The sequence below is a fragment of the Bemisia tabaci genome, chromosome 1, assembly GCF_918797505.1.
Source record: "Bemisia tabaci chromosome 1, PGI_BMITA_v3".
In the NCBI taxonomy this organism is placed as follows: Eukaryota; Metazoa; Arthropoda; class Insecta; order Hemiptera; family Aleyrodidae; genus Bemisia; species Bemisia tabaci.
In genome coordinates, this window is record NC_092793.1 from 65,333,721 (window position 1) to 65,358,283 (window position 24,563).

The 24,563-nt window shown below is 44.0% G+C and overlaps 1 protein-coding gene across 3 annotated transcripts in view; it reads left to right on the plus strand.

The window, feature by feature from the left end:
- LOC109034601 (uncharacterized) overlaps positions 1-24,563 on the plus strand; it is a 96,277-nt gene that overhangs the window by 42,073 nt on the left and 29,641 nt on the right. The window contains exon 1 of one of the 3 annotated variants that reach the window (XM_019047844.2): positions 8,875-9,355. The exons of the other annotated variants lie outside the window; for them this stretch is intronic. Coding sequence (XP_018903389.2) covers positions 9,333-9,355 — 23 coding nt within the window. The 5' untranslated portion in view covers positions 8,875-9,332. Of the gene's footprint in view, positions 1-8,874; positions 9,356-24,563 lie in introns of those variants that run through there. 3 annotated transcript variants of the gene reach the window in all.

The following is a 24,563-nucleotide window of genomic DNA, read 5'->3' on the forward strand; positions in this document are numbered from 1 at the left end:
CGGTTTATTGGGAATAGGTGCTCGCAGCGAAATGTGATGAAATACCGCCCCTCTCCTCGCCTCGAGGTTGCTTTTCCCAAGAATCGAAAGCTTCAGAGTAGGCCACGGAGAAGTGAGGAGTGGCACGGTGGAAAGCAATGCCACACTGCCGCGCTAAGGAAAAACGCCGTATGAACCTCCAGGCGCTGCCGAATTTCCTTTGATAAAACACGAATTTCCTGGTAAACTTAGGAATATTTTCCTTCCGACTTTTTAGATAATTTTGTATGCAATTTCATCTGAAATTCCTGAAAATTTCAAGGAAAAATATTCATAACATTCTTCAAAAATAAAATATTTTATCGGAGGAAATTTGGCAACTCTCGAATGTTCATACGGCGTTCTTCCTTAGCACGACAGCTCAAGGCTCAGGCATGTGGCTTACCGTCCCCAACGGTGCTCGAAACTCACCTTGGAGTTTCAAGAGCCGTGTGGCTCATCGAGCTCGATTTTTAGGGGCAATTGAAGATTTTTTAGGGCTCAAATTGATTTTTTGCCTGTATATCATGGCGCACTGAGTGAGAAGTTAGACGCAAGATGTTTTACTTACAAAACTAATAGCTGTAACTGGAGGAAGAGGAAAGCTCCAAGTATCACCAAACAGAAAAATTAGGATTTTTTGGAAGGGGGGCGATTTTTAGGGGCCACATTGGCGCAGAGCCTTCATTTTTTAGGCACCATGACCGATTTTTTAGGCGCATTTGGCGCGTTGCCGTCTGTGAGTTTCGAACACTAGTCTCCAGGGCCGGATTAAGAGGGTGGCCACATGGGCCGCGGCCCATGGCGGCAAAAGGGGGCGGCCAATTTTGCAATTTTTTTAAACGTATGTATATAAAAAATCGGATTCAGAAAAAAAAATTACCAACGAGAAAAGGCGACAAAATATTTTTTTCCTGTGAGTGTAGTAATTACTAATTTTGTCGTCTTTCGGTGATAAAAGAGACTGCACCTTTAAATAGTCGAGTCGATAGAGAATCCAAACACGCAATTTGGCCTGAAGCGGCGCGGTGCAGAGAGGAATGATGATGAGGACTTGAGATGTAAAGAAGCCCTCGGCGCGGCGGTCAGCATGTAACACATATATTAGCGCCTACAAGACTGCATGAATACTTCGCGCATTGCGTCAAACTCAGTGCGGTCAACGCGAAACGCATAGCGCCTACAAGACTGCATGAATACTTCAAGCATTGCATCAAACACAGTGCGGTCAGGAGTGGTCGGCGTGAAATGCATAGCGCCTACAAGACTGTAGGAATACCTTACGCATTGCGCCAAACACAATGTGGTCAGCGCGGCGCGGCGGTAGAAGTTGAAATTAGTAAACCGCATTTATGTTTGTTTTTTCATAATTTTTTCGTTCATTTCTTGTAATGGAAGGCCTTGTCCACACAGAGATAGGTTAACGGAACTTCTTTCGCGCAAAGTTCCGTGAAACTTTACTAGTAGTGTTGATGGAGTTTTCGCAAAAAACGTATCCAACACGAGTAAACGTGTCTTTTGCACCCCTACCCCGCTGGCACGTTCATTTGATGGTTTTCATTGATGTTTCAAAACGAATGAGAAGGAGGCGGCTAAATACAGGCGGTCCATGGGCGGCAAGTTGGTAAATTCGGCCCTGCTGGTCCCCTATAAAAGTTCCTGTGTTAGGAAATCGCGAACACGTGATAGTCACGTGATAGTCACTATTAGAAGCATCCTGCACAGTGCGCAGTCTTTGTTGAAGTTGAAATATTAAAAATAACCTCAGCAATACATTACAGTAGCAGTGATTACCACATCACGTCGACAGAAAATTGTCTAACAGCTATGATCGAATGAAAACTGACGATAATCTTCCTGTACTAATCTACAATTTTATTAAATACCAAACACAAGATGAGTGACTCATCGTGAGAGGTACTGCCACCTTAACCCTTGATTTTATTTCCAAAGTTGGTTTAATTCTTCGTCATCGCTTGACAATGCAACGTTCTTGCAAATGTTGGACTTGGATATACAATAGGAAATGTCGATAGTTTTTTTGTGAAAGGTGTTTAATCGTATTGTGACAACCGAAATAAGCTCGAAAAATCGTTCAGTACTTATTGGAGAATAGTTAGGGTTGTGGTCATCCGTTATCAGAAGGTCTTGTTCTAAGTTGCAGAGACAATTGTTGGCACTAGGATTGAAGGCGTTTTGAACATATCCCCATTAGATCAGTGTGCTGGATAATAATGTTATGCTGCATTAGATAGTGTGACTAATTATGAAAGGAATCCCTGCTCACTTAATGCTTACGAAAAAACTAATCTCTTAAAATATTTCAATACCTAATTATTTGAGCCACTTAAACTTAGTCCGGATAATTCTTCGAAACGACTTAATTTAAGTGCCACAGCCAAAAATCTTTATTGTTTACTTTTCTAGACGTTCAATATTCCCTGCGAGTAAAATACTTTCTGGTTTTTTTGCCCATGAAAAAATTATTTTAGTTTTTTGTATTTGCGCCGCATGGTTGTCTCCAGATTTTGACATTCGTCAGACTAATCAATCTGTGAATTTTTACCCACCAAAACTTCTAGCAATACGGAAGTATTGATGTCCAAAAATTCTTTTGTAGCTTATTTCGAACATACATACCAAAAAATTTTTAAAAATAGGAATTGTAGCCTTCGATACAAAATGCATGGAATGTCAGAAACCTGCTCAGTTTGCATTGGTGAGACCCCTTTTTTATGCATTTATTTATTTATTTTTTTTTTTTTTGGAGTTTGTACTTACTGAAAATACACGACAGTTGAATACGAAACTTGGCAGTGCGAGGCGTGAGCCAATGAAAAGTGTGTAGTGGGGCGAGCTTCGTGCTGGTATCCAGAAATAAATCCCAAGTCCAGTCTGCTTTTCCGTTGCGTTCAGTGCTCGATGCAGCAGGAGTCATAAACGGGACTCATCCCTTCTCTCGACCCCTCCCGCCCCCCTCGCCCCCTCTCCCAGACCCTCGCGCTCACATTGCCGCTAACTTCCAATGTTGACACGCTGCGCTCTATCCCGAGTGACTTGCACTCGCATTTCTCAGTAAGCAGTAGTTTCTACCCCTCCCCCTCTCCCTTTCTGGTTGTCACATCCTATTTTTACTTCGTTCCAACCCGCTGTAGTTGTCGGAATACTGCGAACGCTTAAACGAGCATCTTCGTTAAAGCCTGATGAAAATAGCTCCCTTCATACGAACATTTCTCGTTCTAGTATCTTGATTTTGAATTCATCCTCTGAACATATAAAAACACCATAGATTTACCGTGGGCTTGCCTGAAATTAGCTAACCGAGAAACATGGTCCAATAAACCAGTGTTCTGGTAGAGGGTGGAGCTACTTCAAAGTTTGATGGACTGTGCTAGAAGTGTGAAATGAAGTTGAAATTTCTAGTTGCCCCTGAAATGAGTAGGGTAAACATACTTGTGGAACATTTCTTATGTAAGTTCAAAAAGATATCAGTTTAATTTTTTACAATTTCAAATTTCAGTTCATCAAAATTCTACAAAAAACTGCTGCTACTACTACCTACTAATTCTTTTACTATCAGGTACATAAGTCTAGGTAATGAAAACGCAGAAAATGAGAGGAAGTTGAAAAGTAACTCCCGCCAAGTCAAATTACTGCTTCATTTTTTGAGAATTAGTAAGCTGAAGCGTGGCATAATCGTATGCCAAACTTTTTTTTATTATCGAGTTAGCAAGGGTTGACAGTTGTAATTTATTATGATCTTAAATACATAGAAATATGAAGCTTAGATTTTATTCCGACCTAGGAGTTCGAAAGGAGAACCGAAGTTTTTCAGCCTGTAGCAAAACACTCCTCCCTAAATTTTCATTTGTAAAATACTTATTTTTTTCATGTCTTGTTTTAAAAAGATGTATGTTTCCAAACTCTTCTGAATGGCTTCTCTTCTCTCGCGCCAGAACTATACTCTGACTCAAAATGTGACTCCCTGCTCATTACGAGGCACAGATATTCAGGCAGAGTCATCTTTGTCTAATCAGGCAAAATCTTTCGGAAAAAAGGACTTTTTTCCAGTCGTATAATGGACATGGCGTGTGACGTCAAAAGTCTTGAGTGTCCTCAGCACCAGAAGAGGGAAGTGGCGAAGCGCGAGGTACCCGCTGGGTGGGTCGTGACCGGTGATAAGACTTTTATGCCGCCTGCCTCTCAGATTAGGCCCGACCGCCCGACGCGACATTGCGAAACGTGCTCTAGTCAGCGTCCAACGACCGAGGCGACGTCATTTCAAGGGCGTCCATAATCCCTCAAAAAAATTCCACCGAGTCCGGAAAATCCATTTTCCGCTTCAAATGGATTTTTGCCGAATGCCTCGCCGGAAAATTCCAGTATCCATCAATTCTGAAGGGCGAGTTACCTTGGCATGGATTAAACTAGGATACTGTTGAATGTCAACTGATCATCTTTTGTTCTTTCATCGTTTTTGCCCTTCTTTTTCGAACATAGTCAAGATATTTTTCATATTAATAATTATCCTTACTAGTTTCATTTTCTACATCGACTTGCGAGTTTTGCATATCCTCAAGAAATAATTTAAATCCTTCCATGTTCCGTATTATATTAGGACGACGTAACGTGTGACGGACGCCCCTCCCTCTCGTAAGACCCCTAAAAATGTGGATAATTAATGAATTCAGCAGCTCGTACTGAAAAAAAAACTCCAGTCGTGGAAACTGAACTTACGGGCTTTGAAGACATACCGTTCTCGTTCCGGGCTCAGAAGCTGAAAGTTCCGGGCGTGCGTAGCATCCGGAGCAGTCAAATCTACAGCTCCAGTACTTGAAACTTTCGGCCTCTGAGCCCGGAACGAACGGTGAGCGGTATGTCTAAATAGCCCTTAACTTTTTTTTTTCAGTGCGCTGCTCGAACCGGCGACCCGGCGCGATCGCCTGGCGACTAGCGAAAGATTGCGCGAACTTTCTCGATATTTTGTGTGTTTTCCCCCTCAATAGAGAGGGTTACGTAACGCTGGCGCTGCCCCCTCCCCTCCTTATAACGCAGCGTAACGCAGGCTCATACCTTGTCCCGCTCATTGAGCATTACGTAATTTACGGAGCCTCCCGAAGTCCAGCGGAGCCTTCGAGGAGGAAAAGGAGAGACATCTGGCACTTTGTCCTTGGAAGGGGACAAATCGTCGCCCCTCTGACGTAAGGGCGTATCTCGATTTCCACGTGAATATGTAACTCCATGCTTTCCAGGGGACCGATTATTGAAATTGATAGACAAAGCTATAGACATAGAAGACAAAAGAGATATGGAGAGATCCTACTGGTGGAAGCAGGTGGTTGCAATGGACAAAGGAGGTAGGTAATAGACTAACGAACGGCAATCCACGAGGGACCCGAAAGTTAGTCGATCATTTTTTCCCTCAGTCTATTGGAACCACTCGTTTCAACCAATAGGATAGCTCCATACTCCCCATGTTTTCTTTTTTTCCCCTTGTTTTTTACCACTTCAAGTAGCCCACAAGGGCTGATCATGCGCTTTTTATTCCCGGCCCCCTCCGTCCCCACTGAACAACCAGTTCCAGGCAACCATTGTTCGAGACCATCAAACTCGGGTCGCCTGGCCGGGAATCGAACCCGGGGCCTCCTGATCATAGAGCTAGCGCTAACGCTAACAACCACTGCACCATAGAGGGCCGACAAGCCAATTGTCTATAGCTTCGTCTATAAATTTCAATAATCGGGCCGCAGGGCTCATGTCTAATCGAGATACGCCCTTACGTCAGAGGAGCGACGAAATATGACGCAACACTCGTGTCCTCAGCGTGCAACGTATTTTGTGGAATGTGTCCTTCTGCAATATCCGAGCGAGGACTTGATGAGCGGAAAATTTCGCGACGCGAGGGTCCTCGCGCTAAGGAGACGGAGCGAGCGGAGCCGGGAGCCCGAAACGAATCGCGATCCACGTCTTGGCACTCTCGAGCCGCCGCCGCCCCGCGCGCGCCGCGTCGCCGCAGCGTAAAAAAGCACGAGGAAGCTTGAAAATTGGACGTATTTCTGTCAGACGGAACTATGTGCATTATGACGTGAGCCCTGTTATGCATATTGTCTCATGGGTATCAGGGCTCATGTCTCAATGCACATAGTTCCGTTTGATAGAAATACCTCCATTTTATCGGACGCGGTCCTATAGCGGCAAGAGCAGCAGGGATCGCACGACCGGCGACCGGCCTGTGCCTTGGTCTCAACTTGGAAAGCGGCGAGCTCTATCGCCGATCGCGGCTCTCTCGAGTGGAAAGGCGAAAGCGATTGAGTCCGTTTATCGTTGAACCGCGAGCTTCTCAAGATGGCTCGCATGGCAGGGCTCACGACGCGATTGATATGTTGGGTTTGGAGATGGAGCGGTCGCGTTAAGCTCGGGCCGAGTTATAAATAGTGTGTCATGCCGTGGAAGTGTGCATCGGCGCTACCACCCCGAGAGCGGCGCTGCGATTGGGCCGCCGGGCGCGGCTTCGAGGACGAATCGTTAAGGTCGGATCACCTCTGCCACTCTGCCAATGCTCGGATCTACGGACGTCGCGTCGACGCGGGGGCGAGAGGGGAGCCTGGGTGACTCGCTCGAAAATGACCTTTTCTTTGAACTCCCCTCCGCCTCCGGCCCTCGCGCCGCGCGCGGCGCTCTCGCCCGCTCGATGCTGATTCAGCCGCGGTGCTTTACCGGTGCCCACGGTGCCCTTGTGCGAGGGGCGAGAATCGAGGAGGTCACCGGATTAACCGATGGATCTATCTGTCGGTGTCGGGCTCACTCCTCACTCCGCGCTCCTATCTTCAATACGTCCATGTTTTTTTTCTTCTCTTTCCTTTTTTTTTGAACTTATTCCTCGTCTTCCCCTCGTCTCGGACTCGGTTCAGAAGTGGTCCCCTCTCCTCGGCGCACTTCAAGTCTTCACTCCCGGTCCCCTTGCGCGCTGTTGCCTTTTTGCGCATTTCCGCCTCTCTTTAAGTCATCATTCCTGCACCCGGCACCTCTAACCGGGTGTCAACAAGTCTGGCAATAGCACTGATTTTCTAAGGGCGGTCCGGAAGTGACGAAAAAGTGTGGAAATTCCGCAAAAACGTCCGGAATATTTTTAAATTTTTTGTCATTTTTGTGGCAGTTTCAGATTTCGTCAAATGGAGGTACTGAAAAAGTACGGAATTTTTCTGTTGGAGGAGGTACTGAATTTCTTGAGAATGTACTGAAAAAGTACTTATTTTTGACCAGCCTGTTTTAGTAGACACCCTGTCTAATCCAAAGACAGAGCCAGTCTCACATTCTGTAATATAACAGCAATGGGGGAGCAATGCGGGAAAAGTATAATATTCAAGAGACTCCATCATGTGCACTTTGCATTAATTCCATACGACAAAGTTACAGGGTAGAAGGGCGATGAAAGTGGTCTGCTCAGTCATCTGGTAACCTCGAATCGAGCCAAATTCCACGGTCCAAGCCAGCGCGCCTTCATTCCATCACTCATGCAACACGCACATCCATCGAGTTCGAATAGTCGCATCCAGGCGCTGACATCTATGTTGTTGCGTCCTTGCAGCTTCAGTCTTTAACTGTTCAAGCGTGGTTCCTTCCATTTCCGTACCTGATAGCTTAGGCGCACTCATTATAAAATGTAGGGTGTTTCTTTGATCTTTTAAATTTGATGTAAAGGCGTCAAAATATTTTTTGCACACCATTATAAAAACCTTAGTGGTGAATCAAATAAATCCAGGGCATTTGGATGCTGTTTAGTTATCTTAATATGTGACGCTCGAGTTTTCTCGATTCACATTCTTTTTCAATCACACACCCAGGAATCCTGGAGCCTTTAAACCGTTAATTTCCAAAATACGTGTTCATCATATCTAGATGGTCTAATGACGACTGGTACTGTATGTTGATAATACTATGACCATCCATGCAGTAAATTTAGCAGCCGCTCTCTGCAGCGATCACTTTATTTTCATGTTCGTGCATTTTGATTTGACATTTTGTAAAATTTACCGCCGCTCTTCCGTGAGTGATGAATCCAAACAGACCAAGAACAATTACGTTTCAAATTTGACACCGCGTCTAAATCATGAAGTTTACCTTTCGAAAGAAATTCAAAGGGATATCAATTTCAGGGGTGTTGAAAATTCTCCGGAGCGAATACCAGTTGCAAAGCCTCGAAATTTCCTCACTCCGCGAAAACGTGAAAAGCACACGTCGAGCGAAAAAATGCAAAAAAAAAAAAACAGCGCCTCTCCCGTGGTGCTTTTCATCGCGATTCGTTCGAAAAAAAGGGGGTGAAAAAATCGGATGGAAAAATTCATCGCGAGCAGTGAGATTTTCTCACGCGACGCGCGAGTCGGGCCTGGCGTCACGCGTCGGAGCTCCTCCTGCATCCCTCGTAAAATTATTTTAAAAATCAGCGCCTCTCCCGTGGTTTTTTTCATCGCAATTCGTTCGAAAAAACCGGGGGTGAGAAAATTCGATGGAAAAATTCATCGCGAGCAGTGAGATTCTCTCACGCGACGCGCGAGTCGGGCCTGGCGCCACGCGTTGCGGAGCTCCTCCTGCATCCCTCGTAAAATTGTTCGAGCATCGCTTTCCCGGAATCTTGGCGATTCTCGGAGCGAGCGCTGGCCGTCCGGAAGTGGTTCCTCACCCTTCCAGACGCGAACTATTTGGCGAGAAAGGGAGCGACGTCGTTGTCGGGCGTTTGGCAACAGAGTATGATCGGTTCATCGCGCACGTGTCCTTGGCTGTAAGGCAGTACGTTGGAACTGTTTTCGTGCGGCCGCGAGCCGCGAGCCTCGACTCCCGGTGTCTGGCCGGAGCGGCAAGCGCCAAGCGATTCAGTCGCTTTGGCGAGTTGGTCGCGGCATCGCGTGGGATCACGGTGCGCCCGCTTCGGATCCGAACTGCAAATGTGTTAGTGCGCCCTCACCTTGTTATCATCGCTTAGTGGATCATCATCTTCAATTCCTGTGTTTTGATTTTTTTACTCCCGTAGGTTGAGTGTCTCGTTGTATATTTTCCCGTGTTCGTGATCGATGTGCGCTGGTCCCAGCGCAGGACTCGCACCGGACCTAGAAATTTTGTTTGCTCTTCTCTTTCTTTCCCCGCGGTGTGTTCGAGTCTGCACAGACCATCTGTCCGCGGTCGGTTTTGAGTTGTAGTGTTTGGATACCCCGTGCCGAACTTACTGCCGAAGAAGGCGCGGTCAGTGACCCTCACGATTGGAGAGTGTTTTGGTTTCATGTGTTTTCAGCTTATCTCCTGTCATTTTACTCGCGGGGATGATTTTGATGGAGGATTTGAGGTAAGGTTTCCTGATTAAAACCTGCCAGTGGGCTTTTTTCCCCTCCCCCGCTTCCTCTCCTGTTCGTTCGGGGTCTCAACATGATTTTCTTGCTGAAAAACAAGGAAGAAAATAGATGCACTGGGGTGTAAGGGTGTCTATTTATGATTGTGATTGTTTTGTTGTCTACACATGTGTACCTTCATCAGCGATGCATTTCGTATTGATACATAGAAACGCAACGATTTCTGAGCGTTCCGCCAGAAATTTTCTTCATAATTACCCTCTGAAATTACCTTTCTACATGTAGACCATTTTTACGGATTTGTAAAGTTTTGCAAGATTGTTACTTGCTTCGCTAACAAAAACATTCTGATACGTAGCTCAGTTGAAACGATTGAATGGATTCCTTGCGTGATAAAAAAAAAAAAGTCGCCATCAAATTGCGTTTTTTACTGTGTCCTTATCGCTGTTTGATACTAGGCAAGTAGGTATGTGCGAGAACAATGGCTTCAGTAGGTTGGTGACGTAATCGTAGCCCAATCGTGACGAATGATTGGAGCCGTGTGAACTAGAATAGTAAAGTTAGGGTCACGTGGTTTCGTGTTAAATTTTCCCTCATCCATACTTTCTATAAGCGCCAGATCCGGGATTCTGGTCTTGAGTTTGTTACCTCATCTTGTCTGCAGGCTTATTTTTATCAACTGTTATCTCAATCGGAGCTCAGTTATTCCTACTCAGGTTTATTGATTGAAGCCAAGAAGGGGAGAGGGAAGGGGGAGAGAATGAGAACTTTGACTGCTCGTCTCAGCTCTCGATAATACTGGCATGACGACATGCACATTCTAACTTTCGTGCTCTAGTGCCTCATTTTCACCTGCATCAATTAGTGAATCACAACCGGATATTCCCATCCCATCCCTCTATTCCAGACCATGCCTCAATCAAATTCTTACTCAAGGTGTCGATACATCACGAAATGATTAAAAAAAATGATCCTGTGTATGGACAGCTAAAGCTAAAGTATTTATCCCTAGGCCTAGAAGGAAAACTGGGAGAAAGAACAGAAAACTTGATGGCTCGATGAAGTATTGAAAAATAGCGCCCCCTAGCAAACAGACCACTAAAAAAATCCATTTCCCATATTATCAAAACACGGACACCTACATCACCACAAAGTAATTTTTAGCGTTGACTGTTTGTCTAGTTCCCGTGCGTGTCGCACTCATTATGAGAAGAATGAGAGTGCACTGATTGGCTCCGCTGCGTGAGCCGATTCTGGGAATGATGATTTACCTGAAAAAGATAAAGGACGCTAAATAATGGGGGTAGGTTACTTCCTGGAGTAGGAAATTTGTGACTGCACCGTTGTCACCTCTGTTAAGTAAAGGCTAATTATTGCATATACTCGTAACAACTTCACACCTGTTAACAATACTTGTAACAACTGAGTCACCTGTTAACAATACTTGTAACAACATGGTCACCTGCTAACAATGAGACTAAAATTAAACATAGGTGAACAGCAGCACAAAAAATTGATTTAAACCATGACGATGAAATTGGCAACAACGTTGTAAAGGAACGCGTCTCGTGGAGGAAGTGAAGAATATCACCCCGAAATGCGCCATTAGTAGGTGCCTGGCAATCGCTATATTAGTCTATTGTCCCAGGTGAATACTGAATAAGGTAGCATTTTCCTCCTTTCATTATCAGCGCTCGGAACAGAAGAAGCGTGGAGGAGACTCCTTTGGTGTAGAAGAGTGCCTGAATCGCGAAGGGTCGCACCCCGTGTTGCCTTGACACCACCAGCCTTCTCGTGGCCAGGGACGAGTTCTATAGGACGCCGTTCTGTTGTGAGCGGGTGATTGCAGCGCATTCTCGCGTAGGATCCTAGTCAACTCAGAGGATCCTCCCCCCCGAACCTCGACTCATCCATCGCCCGCTCCAAAAGTGAGGTTAAGCCGGAGATTGAAAAATAACACATAAGGCGGCTGAATTCTTGAAAAATGAGTATATTTTTGGCGTTTTTCGACCCCTTTCGACAAGGAAGGGCCCGCCGCATGCAGTAATACGGTGAAAAATTCGATTTTTTGCAGTTATACGCGATCCTACGGATTTTAATGAAGTCCAACAACTGATAACAGCAGTGAGTTGCGAGGATCCTACGCGAGAATGCAGCACTAGTACCTGCTCACGAATTTTTACATTGACTCTTACGGGAGTCCAGGGTCCTATAGAACTGGTCCCTGTCGTGGCTGACCACGATTGCGACCCTTCTAAAGAAGGCCACCAGTTCAATCGAGCCGTTCATTCACGAAAGGCCCAGAGCGAAGCGGTGAATACTCATCAGCCTTGAAGATCATGATGGCTTGGGGGGGGGGGGGGGGGGGCAAGGTTCAAGAGTTATTCGCGCATGCGCCCTTTCACAAATGAACGGTTCAATTGTGGACTTTCTACACCGGGCCATGCACTTGCACGGGGTGTTGGTGAGCTCGAGTCACTATTAGGGTTGTTAGGAATTGGCGTAGCACCCTTTGTTTCCCTGTCTTTTTCAATGAGATGTAATCATGGTAAACAAAAGGTAAATAAAAAACACTGCACCATCTTTTTCAGGTGACTCTAGGTACTTTATAGTGGGAAACATCAACGCTTGCTGTTTTATTTCGTTTTTTGTCTCTGTTTTTCACCCTCCTTTTATGTTTCAAGAAAGTCAAAGCAATCCTACTCCGTGACTTCTTATTTTTAGGCTGATGCTCTGTTCGGTTCATTGTGCCATGCGCATGCGTCCAAATATGCATACAATTTTCCAATGATAGAGGATGGGGAGTATGTTTTCACAGCTCACTTAGCATTCCCATAAACAGAGGTTCACTGGGACGCGATACGATGATGTCTGGAAAATCGGATGTGTGAACACCGTAATCTCGTCATAGTTAATCATATCATACGATCACGTATTCCATTCGCGATCTCCATCTTCCATGCTACCGTTAAATTATCGTACTGGAAAGAAAAGTCCCTTGGATCGAGAGTCCAGACTCTTAAAAAATTTGACAGGAAAAATTACTCTCAATTGAATCGGGTTTTTGCTCGAATCAATAGCCAAGACTCCTCATTTAAGCGGATTTCTTTTAGACTCATCAAGCAAAAATCCGATCGAATCAAGACTCAAATGATTTAAGAGTCTGGACTCTAGATTCAAGATACTTATTTTTACGAGTGGAGGCTTTCCCGGTACACTGCACAGGATAAAATTGACGTCTCCGATGTCAGAGGTAGTCATTTGCAATCCATTGATTTAGGTAAGTAACATCTGTTTACATGACCCGTCGAGGAATGGAATGAACCGCGTGAATCATTGCCGTTGCAATGTTGATGGACTGAGGTCAAGTTTCGTCGATGATGGTTCGAATGGCTTCAGTATCACGCTTAAGTAATTTTAAACAAAGCCGATAGTGTCATGCAGTGCCACAGAACCGCAAGCTTGAAAATCTCCAGAATGACTAGTAACCGTAGTGACCGTTCAATTTCATGCGGAGGCATCTCTGGAATTCGCCATGCAACAGGCAACACCTTTCGAGGTCGTTTGACATCTTCGTCGTAGTTGTCTTGTAGTAAACGTTACTTGTAGACTTCTTTCCTCTCCGACTGATTAGGAATACAGAACTTTTTAAGACTTGAATTTCAGGCCAGTGGTAGAATTACTGAATCGTTCAATCCGTAAACGACCCTACCCTGAAGAAATGTTGGTTTTTTTTAACACTTTATTCAGTTTATATCTTCTTGCACGAGAATTAAATTGTTTACAAATAATATATGTACACTTAAGACAAGTGTACAATAAGATTATATCCAGGACAGGATATTCAGGGGAAGAAGTTACATCATGGGACTTGGGGCAAGTTTTTTGATACCATAAAGAATAGTTTAAAAAACGGAAAAAATTATTAGATCTACGAGTTTTTAATGATATCATGATATTTTGGGTGCATGTCTTTCATAATTTGTAGGGAGATTCATAGGCAGTGGTATCAAAGGGTTTAGGTACTTTGTTTTATCACTTTTATCTCCTAAATAGTCATCGAAAGCGCCAGAGAGATGAATTGTTTTCAAATTGACCGTTTTGCCACTGTTAACCCAATGAGAGGTCAATTTTCTCTTCCTTTTTTTTCGCTTGTTCATTTTCTAGGATTGAAAGAATAAATACTGAGTTGGACCTTCAAAACCATTCGTCTGCAAGGAAAATCATTTTAAAGTTTTTCGAGTTGAGTCGTTTTCGAACCGAACGTTTCCATTTCGACCACTGCGTGCTTTCTCCTAAATCCGCGAGCTATTGCTTCAAGGATGAGTTCGAGGAAGAAAATAACGAGTTTTCCTCGGAAGTGGCCGGATTGATCGTAAACGGACTCAAAAATAAATATACTTGGCGGAAAGAAAAGAGAAATCCCGATGGAAGAAGGATTTCTTAATGAGTGGTTTCGAAGAATTGGGATTTCTCAGAAGGAGTTTCCTGGGGCGCAATGAAGTGGCAAGCATCGGCACGGATGCGCCGCACGAGTTGCACATACCCAAAGCGGGGCTCTTTTCGTCACTGTGTCAGGGGGCTTTTCACAGGGAAACGGAAAATCGAAAATCTATTATCACCCAATATGCAGCATCGTATTATGTTTTCATGTAGGTGCAGCAAGTAAATCCGGACTCGTAGAAATAAGGTCTGGATGGCATGCACCTTTTAAGGGCCCGGTCTCCACACCGAGGCAAGGGGAGAATGGAGATGTTGCATGTGTGAGGAATTTGCGATTTGACCATTGATTCTTATGTAAAAGTTTGCGAGAAACACGATGGTGCCACTGGTTTTCTCTGAAATCATTTCCCAAGCTCAAAAAAGCTCTCAAGTTGAGGCCAAATTGGAGGGGATATCCCACCCTACCCTGAGAGTCCACCTCTACATCAAAACAAACTCTCCATGCAAAGATAGGGAGCAAATACATTAGCAGGGTTGCCGTTTTTTCAGTTTTGGAGTCCCTAAATAAAGTGGCACTTTATTTGAGATATCCCCTCCATTTTGGCCTCAACTTGAGAGCTTTTTTTGAGCTTGGGAAATGATTTCAGAGAAAACCAGTGGCACCATCGTGTTTCTCGCAAACTTTTACATAAGAATCAATGGTCAAATCGCAAATCCCTCGCACATGCAACATCTCCATCGTGGGAAAAACCGGACAGGGGCCGTCAAAAAAAATGACGCGTGGTCCTAGTTCAGCGGCCATTTTAGCGTCGCGCAAGCCAGGGAAGGGAGCTCAGTCGAGTGTCGAGTCACCTTCACAATGCGATGTGCTTTCAATCCAGGTAGCGGCAATGTGCACCCGTAGTCGAGCAGTTATCGCTAAAAACTATCGCATTGCGTTTGGTGCAATGAAAGAAGTATTCACGCAGTCTTGCAGGCGCCAATATGTGTTCGACGCCGACCGCACTGTTTGGCGCAATGCGCGAAGTATTCCAGCAGTCTTGCAGGCGCTGTGATGAGTTTGATGCCGACCGCACCGTGTTCGGCGCGATTATTCGAACTCGCGTTAGGATAATTGCGGCATTGAAAAATAGGGCTTTAAAGGCCGATGATGTGTTTCGACGCCGTATGAGCAGTCCAACGTTGCCTCGTTTCTCTCTATAAAACATTTTTGCTGAAAAAAGTTAGAAAAGTTTTCTATGTTCACTTGTTTAGATTGAATGGACCATTAAACAAGTCAAGAATTTAAACACTCTGATACATGATTCTTCAACAGAATTTCATGCAGAACACGACTCGCGCAACGAAAACTACTGAAGTCAACTTCTAGCTCAGCTATTATCGTTTTTACCTAACTCCCTGGCTATGCGTATGCTGGAGATATGAAGGAAATGTTCGAATAGGGAATTTCATATGGCCCTGATGATCATTTCACTTTATCCTTTGATGATCCAAAAGTTATTACCGAAATTTTAAATCGAAAATTTAATAAGAATCAATGGTCAAATCGCAAATCCCTCACACATGCAACATCCCCATACCCGAAGGAAGACTGGGTCCGGGGGTCCTCCTGAATAATTTTTAAAAATCATCAACCGTAAGTAATTTTATCGAAAAATGCGAGAAATACCAAGGCGTCTACGTCTAATATGAAAAATTGTAAATTATCAATGAATTTTTTAAGCACCAGTGAAAGCCTTGGAAAACGTCGCGTATCTGATTTTAGCTCGCTGTCAGTTTGCCCTCAGTTGTAAGTGTAGGCAACACGAGCTCCCACGTGGCCGAATGGTGCCATCACTCTCAGATGTCACGACTGATCGAGGGAGAAAGCAGGATTGATTCATTAAGCGTCACGTAGAGCGGTGGCTTAACCACACTGTCGGTTCGCCTTCAGCTTTCAGTGTAGGCAACACGAGTTCCTACGTGGTTCCTACACGTTTCCCGAGATATTTGTTGCTTATCACTTTGAAATCACTGTGTGGGAAAAGTTATGTTCACTTTGAAATCGCTGTGTGGGAAAAGTTATGTTCCAAAATCATGAATGCAAGTATAAATAATATAAATTCAAACAAATCATGAAAAATGATTCACGTATAAAATAGTTTTTTTTACTAAACTAACTAACTAACGCCGGAACCCTAATTTTCCCCCTGGTCGGCCCCAATGGATATCGTCCTCATGGAAGCTCTTTCAGAAGAAATGTTAACTGACGTGGGTTTTACTGTTCTGGAAATCCTGGCAATAACAATATTTTGAAGAAAAAAGAGGTTTTTTTGTTCATTTATTTCATTCCCTCCTCTTTTTTTGCCCTTTCATAGATTTAAATCTCGCGATTTCCTCAGAAATTAGCTGTGACATTGAACCAATAAGAGTCGACTCATCAGTCGCTACGCGCAGTTGGCACAGTACGAGAGTTTATTGTATGGTTGAAAGTGTGGAGTTTTTTCGGTGAAAAAGAAGTCAAAACACGACGTGACGTACTGCCAGGAAGCTTCTGGAATAGCTGAGACTCTTATAGCTCGAAGTAATACACCGGGTGCCCTGGAAAGCTAGGTATCCGTCCCCTAAAATCTGCTCAGTTTCTCTCGACGAAGCGAACAGGGGGTCTACAAGTCCAGAATTTGCGGAAAGTCCGGAAACAGTACTGATTTTTTTAGGACGGTCCGAAAGTACCGAAAACGTGTGGAATCCCGCAAGAGAGGTCCGGAATTTTTGTCATTTTCGTCGCATTTTGAGCGAAAAACTCAAAATTCTGAAATTTTTCGAATTTCATCAATTGGAGGCACTGAAAAAGTACTGAATTTTTCTGTTGAGCAGGTACTGAATTTCTTGGGAACGTACCGAAAAAATACTGTAAAAGTACTGATTTTTGGCCAGCCTGTTTTAGTAGACACCCTGGCGAAGGAAAATTTCTTCCGGAGCAGTGACTCAGCTCGGTCTGAGACCAGCCCGTCCAGCAACAGAGCCCGTAATGTCACATGGAACGCTCGTGCCTACAGTTGGCCGTCTCAAAAAACAAATATAGGTTTTCTGGGAAGTGGCTGGATTATTGGAACCGACAACAAGAGAGGAGCCGAGTGAGGAGATGAACGTGGACGGGTTAACCGAATTTCCTCTCCTCACCGCGTCCGGTTCTTGGCGCGCTTTGCGATGTATCCATCGATCTCCATATGAACCCACGTAATAGGATCGATAAACGCAGGGTGTTCCTACCGAACACGTTCATAATCGATTCTTTACCGTAGCCTCGAATCGGGAATATCGATAATCGATCATTCACGCCTCGCCACTGCGGTCGGCACCAGGCATATTTTTGCTCTTGAAGCTCCTTCCAGCATTTTATCACTGATGAATCGTCAGAGATGATTACCCCTCCCTAATTCCCAGAAGCGAGCGATGTTAGTTTTCTTGCAAGCCACTATTCCTCGAGGAGGAGAATTTTCGTTTTGGAGGCCAGTTAGGGGCCCTCCATAATTTACGTCACCCATTTTTTCAATTTCTTGAGACCCCTCCCCCCCCCCCCCCCCCATTTTCATTCGGGAAGGACGGGATTTTCAATTTTTCGCACGTTCACCATTTCACCTTTGGTAACATAGTCTATCACAATGGAGTATTTGCAGGTGTCTGAAATTTGCTAAATTCCGTGTCAAAGTAGATGCCACTGAATGAGCTGAGCACGAGGATATCCTAGGTTCATAAATCGAACAATTATTGGAGGAAGTACGACAAAATACCTTAGTCTGCAAAAAATACCTGTGTTTAAATGAGAAATGCTGCCAGATGACGTCACCAAGCGGTGCATTTTCTCACTTTTAAATCTATTTTTATACTGTTCCTCATGGCAGAAATTTTTTTTAAAAACACTGCAAAATCAGCTCTTCAGGCACTTTCAGATGAAGGAATAAAACATTTGCATGCAAATTCTCCATTCCCCCACCAGGTATGCGTTTTTCAAAGCTTTCTCAGTAGATGGAGCCTCTCTGTTTTATGAAGTTCATTTGGATCACCCCCTTTTCCCAACTGAAGGAATGAAAATAGGTCGTTATGTCGCTTTCAGAAGTTGTACTTGCAGTGGCTCGTACTCGCAAGTTCGTGAACACGGTTTTTCCTTCATTGAACTCAGTAATTAATCATAGATTCATAATGAGGCAGGCTGCCTCATCCAGAATTGATATGTGTGAATTTTTCACGCATATCGATATCAAGGTTCAAGAGTCAGGGAAAATCTGGAAAAACAGGGAATTTGAAAACAACCTGAAAAGTCTGGGGATTTCGCTCCGAGTCAGGGAAATTCTCAGAGCTACAGATAGCAGCTAATGCTTCCATTGAGCGCCGTCACTGCACGTGAGCGTTTTTCTTTTTTCTTTGTAAAAGGTCAAGGAAATGTCATGAAATTTAAGCGCCAGATTTTCTCAAAAAGTCACGGAGGAGGCAGGGAACCCTGCAATTTGATTTTATGCAAGTAATTTTAACTCTATTCTCCGCGCAGGAAATATTTTGATATTGATGTGGAATTGTGGAAATAGGTTGTAAAAGCTGGAATGTAGCCCCGCCCTCGCGCTCACGTCTTAAAAACTGAAAACGGGAGTGAGAAATCAAGTCCGCCTTCAACTCGAGCGGATGCAATTTGAGCGGCTCAAGAGTTAGAAATAGTTGTATCATGCGTTTCAGTTAAGCGTGATGCCCAAAGGACGAGTGACTTGCGTTGTAATCTTCGTGTTTTTGAGGACCATTGCAGCGAAACGTCCAGTAACATTTACTCGAGTCTCCCCTCAGAAAAATATTAAATATTTTAATTTTGGCATTGAAATAAGTTGCAAAAGTGAGAACTTATTACCGCTCTTGCGATCATCTGGATTCAGGTCATTTGCAACTGTTAACTTCATTCATACAAATTGTGGTGCTTCAATGTTTGCATAGCTACTTTTGCATTTACCATTTTCTTTTTTTTTGTTAGAAGTTAGGGAATTCCAGCGCCACTGGCCTGCAAATTTTCCCATAAAGTCAAGAAAAAGATCGGTCAGAAAATTAGAGGCATCAACGGCTGATCTCATGCATTGCACAACACCGAACGCTTGACAACGGGTTATTCTGTTTGCAGAGAGTTCCATGTTGTGTACATTTCATTATCGCGCCCATTTTTTCCACCTATACAATTTAGTAAGAGCCTCAGAACCTCGAAAATTCCAAATAGGTATACTTTAATTGTCTTCCACCTTTATGAAGTTAGATGAGCTATTGCATCGTGCAATTCTAGAAGACACCATATCCTATTTCATGCATGCTTCTATAAGACCATTTCCTATCAGATCTGACGACTTCAATCAACTTTCTTCCGCGAAAAAAACGTTGCTATAATCTAAATGCTTCTTAACAACAACAATCTAATTGCAATCGATAAGTCAAGTTTTTAATACAATTGAATTATAAAAGAATCATTTCGTTTAAAAACAGCTATGTTCATATTTTCAATTTTCGAGATTTTGGATTTGTAAGACACCTGGTGCTTTGAAGATTTGATGGTGTGCTCAAAGGGTTTGGATGTTAGCTTTTACTGTTCCTATATTACCTGATCCCTTGTTGTTATCTGTTTAAAATTCCTTTAGGTATTACAAAACTTACAAACTTGTGATAACTTTTTTTTTTTTTTTTTTTTTTTTTTTTTTTTTTTTTTTTTTTTTACGAAAGGTAATCACACACAATTAGACGGAATTATATAATGAGGCAACTGGGTAAAAGGGGAAGGTTTTAAGAGAGGAGAAATGCCGGAATCGAATGTCTGACCTCTTGATTGAAAGACTTGTAACATTTTTCGCACTTTTCTTCTAATTTAGCAAAAATGGCCGTGCCTGGTTTTCGCTCGAGGCAACTCGAATGATTTAAAGCATGTTTCATTTCCGTGCCTTATTTTATCCTGCCGACAGCCCGTGGAGAGTTGTTAGCACCTCCAAAATGGACGTGAAGTGCATTTTTTACGTTCAGTTTAACGGAAGGAGAAATCTTGAAACTTTTTTCCATCTTTCTTCCTCCTACCGGATGTGATGTGACTCACAGCGCTCGGCTGGTGAACCGACAACGAGTCCGTTATTGTTCCGAGTAGGGCTTTTTTACCGGCAATTCGAACGAGTGGCAATCTTGAACTATCAAGTCCGATGTGGAACGAAAGAAGCCCCCACCCGAACGGTGCTGACATCGTCGACGCTTTCTCGTCGGTCGGTTCCGACGGGATTTTCCGCGGTCGGTGGTGAAACCCTGGAAAGAGAATGGTGAAACCGTAATCGCGGTCGCGCTCCACGCCACGAGGTACGACGGGCGAACGGGGGGCGGAGGAGGGGGGGCGGCTAGCCGGGGGGTGGGCGGAAGAAAAAGAACGCTAGACGACAGTTCGTTCGCACTCACGTATAGCCTAATTTCTGTTCGGGTCGGGTCGTTGGCGTTGGCGGGCAGTGAACCCGGCCCCGCTGCGGATCCTCGACTCGCTCCAGAATCAACGGTCGCGTCAACCGCCGCCGCACTGTGGGTCGAGGCAATAAGAGAGGTCGGACAAAATTTGAAAACTTTAAACGCTTGTAACTCGGTTCATACAAAACCTTGAGGGTTGAAAGGTGGTTTCATCGGTTTTCACGCGAAATTTCCTGTCAGAAGCACCCCTTAAACTTTGAAATATGAAGAATTCAACATAAAAATTTGCAGTTTTAGTCAACAATTTCATGTCCGACTTCTCCAATTGACTCGATCCACTGTGCGCCGCCGCCGCCGTAGCCCCAGCTTACTACGCTTATCTTCCCGCTCTCCTACTTGGCGCTTGAGAATACCCTCCCCCAACCCCGCCTCCCCAGAGTCCCTCGCCCTCGGGCATTGGATCCTCTTCGCACGGTGTCAACTTCTCCGTCGGCCGAATTTGCCCCAACGAAAAATGGTTGAGTGACGTCAGATCAGGCACGGAGGGAAAAAAATTGTTCCATATCAATCAAGGAAGCTAATTTTTTATTTCAGTAAGAATCGCGACGTGTTCTGAAACCGTACAAGTAATAGAGAATTTGCAGGTGTCTGAAATTTGATGAATTTCGTGTTGAAGTGGAAACCACTGAGTGAACTCTGGACTAAACGCGAGGATACCCTTGGTTTATGAATTGTGAACAACTATTGAAGAAGATACAACAAAATTATCTAGCCTGCTAAAATGCATGTGTTTAAATGAGAAATGCCGCCGAATGACGTCACTAGGCGGTGCATTTTCTCACTTTCAAATCTATTCTTATACTATTTCCTAGATCAGAAAAAAATATAAAAAAATACTGTAAAATCAGCTCTTTCAGCACTTTCAGATGAAGCAATCAAAAATTTGCCTGAAAATTCTCCATTATGTATTCTACCTAAGTAAGAAAAACCCTGGATCGAGGAATAATACAGGGCTCCCAGGCTGAGGAACAATACAGCTGAACGGACGATTTTGACGAAATTGTGGTATCGGCTTAGCCGCATTAACAGTGTAAAATGCGCAAGCTGATGCTTTTAGTTTTTCCCAATTTCGCATGGAAGCGCCCTAGAGACGCTGTAGTGTATAAAAAATCGAAAACCTGATCAAAATGCCCAAGTTTCTTCTTTGTCCTATAAAATCGTCAATTTAGAGATAAGCGGCTTTGTTCTTTAGCCATTGATATTGTGATGAGCCTTTGGTCAGTGGTTACATCCTAGAATATCCGTCTGCATATCAGTTTGTGTTTTCAATGCAAAGTTTCGGGGGGAAACGCTCAAATAATTTGCGCTTATTTTCTTCGGAATTTTGCTAAAAACTAGGAGCAAACTAGTACGTTTTTCAGTCTACTTTGCTCAATGTAGCTGTTTATTTACTTTTGGATGTAGGATCCACACTTTACCTAATGTAGAATCGCCTCGATCACACGGTCTTGCATCAAAATAGTCAGTTGGAACTGTGCAAAACGAGAGGAGTGGTCTTTTGAACCACCCAGCTAGTCTACTCGGAGTTCATCCATCATTTCAACTTTCGATGATGAAGCAGGGCGAGAGTCAAAGCGTCAAATGGTGGGCTCGGAGGACAAGGCGCACAAGTACAGTTTTTGCTATTTCGAGAAATACATGTTTGAAGTTTCGAAATTACATGGAGCCTTATGGCGGAAAGAAAATTCATACTGATTTTTTGATTCTTAAAAAGTAGAATTTTGGAGCGAATTTTTCACAGAATATGCATTGAGACTAGTTTTACTCGATTTCATTGATATCTCAATTTTTTCAAAAACCGCACTAATGTGCCTTGTCCTCCAAGCCCCTTAAATTTAATTGCAACTCATCAAACAAAATAACTGTCCTATGCCTCATCGCAGGGTTTAAGTGCGGAACGTCTTTTTTAAAAAAATTTGCCAACATATACACGAATTTCCGTAGAGTACAGCAGGAAGCGAAGTCTAATTTGAATCAGCAACGTCACGATAGCAGGGACGGACAGATTTGGACAGGCGTGCACCTCATACAAAGCACCTTCAACTGGTGTGGGTACAAATACTCTTGGTGTATTGAATGAGTTTACTGTGCTGTTTAATTATTCTTATACACCTGTTCAAATATCTGCGTCGAAATCGCGGTAGGTACTAGGGATACTGAAGGAATCGATACTCCACTCCCTATTCATCCTCTCAAATGACTTTCCAGAAGATTCTCACCTCCCCCCCCCCCCACCGCATTTCGCTCGTTTTTCCTGGATTCAAATGATCCACTCAGTTGCACGCCCTCTTCTATGGAACTCTAGAAGGATTCATCTTCAGGTGTTACATTGCGCGGTAAAGAGTTTCGTCCCCGAATTTTTCACGGGGCCTCTTAAATGTCCACGCTTTTTATGCATTTTTGTTAAAGTTGGTCTTCAGTCACTGTTAAAAATCTCTTACTTGGGGCGTATCTCACTCCGGAGTCTATTTAGCGCCTAAAGAACCTGAGTGGCATGAACACAGAGTAAAAGCTACTCTTTTCGCGGAGTGATATACACTTTCACCGAGCGGTAGCTCGTCACCTTCCTGCCAGAGTATCACAAGCGCCATGAGACGTTTCAAAATTTCCGCCGCCATTTTCTTTTTTTGCAGGGAAATTGTTGGTTGAATCTGTTTGAAAATTTCACTGAATTTTATCGTACACAAAGAAAACACGAAGCACAAAGCTTTGTGCTTTTTCAGCGCAAAGAAAATTCAGCGATATATTTGGACAGCTTCGTCGAACAATTTCTACGTAAATAATAGAATGGCGGCAGAAATTTTTAAACGTCGCACGGCGCTTGTGATACTTTGACCGGAGGGTCCTTGGCATCCTCTGAAGAAATTAAGGTTATGATATTAATAAGATATTATTCAATTCCGAAATAGAATTTATTCAGTTTTACAGCACTGAGACGAACACGGTGTAAAAGCTACAGAGAAGGATCTGGACTGACAAAAGACAAAGGCAAGATGAGGGGTTGGTGATCTGGTCCGCGCAGTCGCAGCTGCGTGGGAAGCGCATAGCCCCAAAAGTCGTAAAATAATCTCAAGGTCACAAGTGCAGTAGGGATGGTCCCTGTGCTGCGTTGTCAGATTAATTATTACATATCTCCAACATTCTCTCTTCTTGTGCAGTGCCACGAACTGACGCGCGCTATTCGTTTTCGATTTATCGAGCTCCCTGTGCGCTACATACTCTCTATATACATCAAATTTTACTCCGAGATTTTCAACACTGTTGAGACACTATCGAACGCCCACTAATCGTTTGATTATCGTCCTCACTTTGCACCCCAAGTGCCAAATTCAATCACAAAGATTCAATTCCATTAAACATCAGAAAAAAAGAAAAAAGAGAGAGGGATTCAATCTTCCATCAATAGCCAAATTTCAAGGCTCTTTTGCTTCCGACGTCAGAGCGCTGCGGTGACGCCACCACCCTCGCAAGGCCGGAGAGGGGTATTTCGACAGGTGAAAAAATTAAGGTTATGATATTAATAAGATATGATTTAATTCCGAAGTAGAATTTATTCAGTTTTACAGCACTGAGACGAACACGGCGTTAAGCTACAGAGAAGGATCTGGACTGACCGAAGTCAAAGACAAAGGGATGCACCACGCAAGCGTAGGCGTGAGAACGGGGGACGAGAACCCTCGTAAAGTCTTGAAGGATGCGATTGTGTTTTATGGTTTTTCGTGGAAGATGCTGCGTTGTCAGATTAATTATTGCATTTCTCCAACAACAGGGGCCTGCATTTAATTAAGTGGTGGAGTCCGGGCAAGTGGTGAGGGAAGCCTAAGGTCAAGGTGTGGGAAATATGTGGCCACTTGGCACAATTTGTCACGGGGGTCACCCCCAGAACGCCTCAGAATGCGAGATGTGAATAGGGGAGGGTGAGTGACGCCGAGGCGAAGCAAGGTGCCTCTCGCAGAGGAACGCGAGGACTCCTCAGTTGGCACTTCCACAGGGGGCAGGAATGGCCTCTTTTGATTATTTTCTTGCTATTGCGCTATTGTTTTCTGAGTACCAGTGTTTCGGATTGTGTCATCGATTTTTCGTAGATAAACTCTTCCTTTCTTTCTCCGGCGTTCATATTCGGTTGTTTTGAATGGAAATTGGTCGCGCGCCGTGAACAAGTGGACGATTCCGCGAAAAGTAGGGTACTCCCAATGGAGACTCGTTGGACCCGCACCTCGCAAGAGCTGCGGCTAATGCTTCATAAATGTGAAGTTAAAA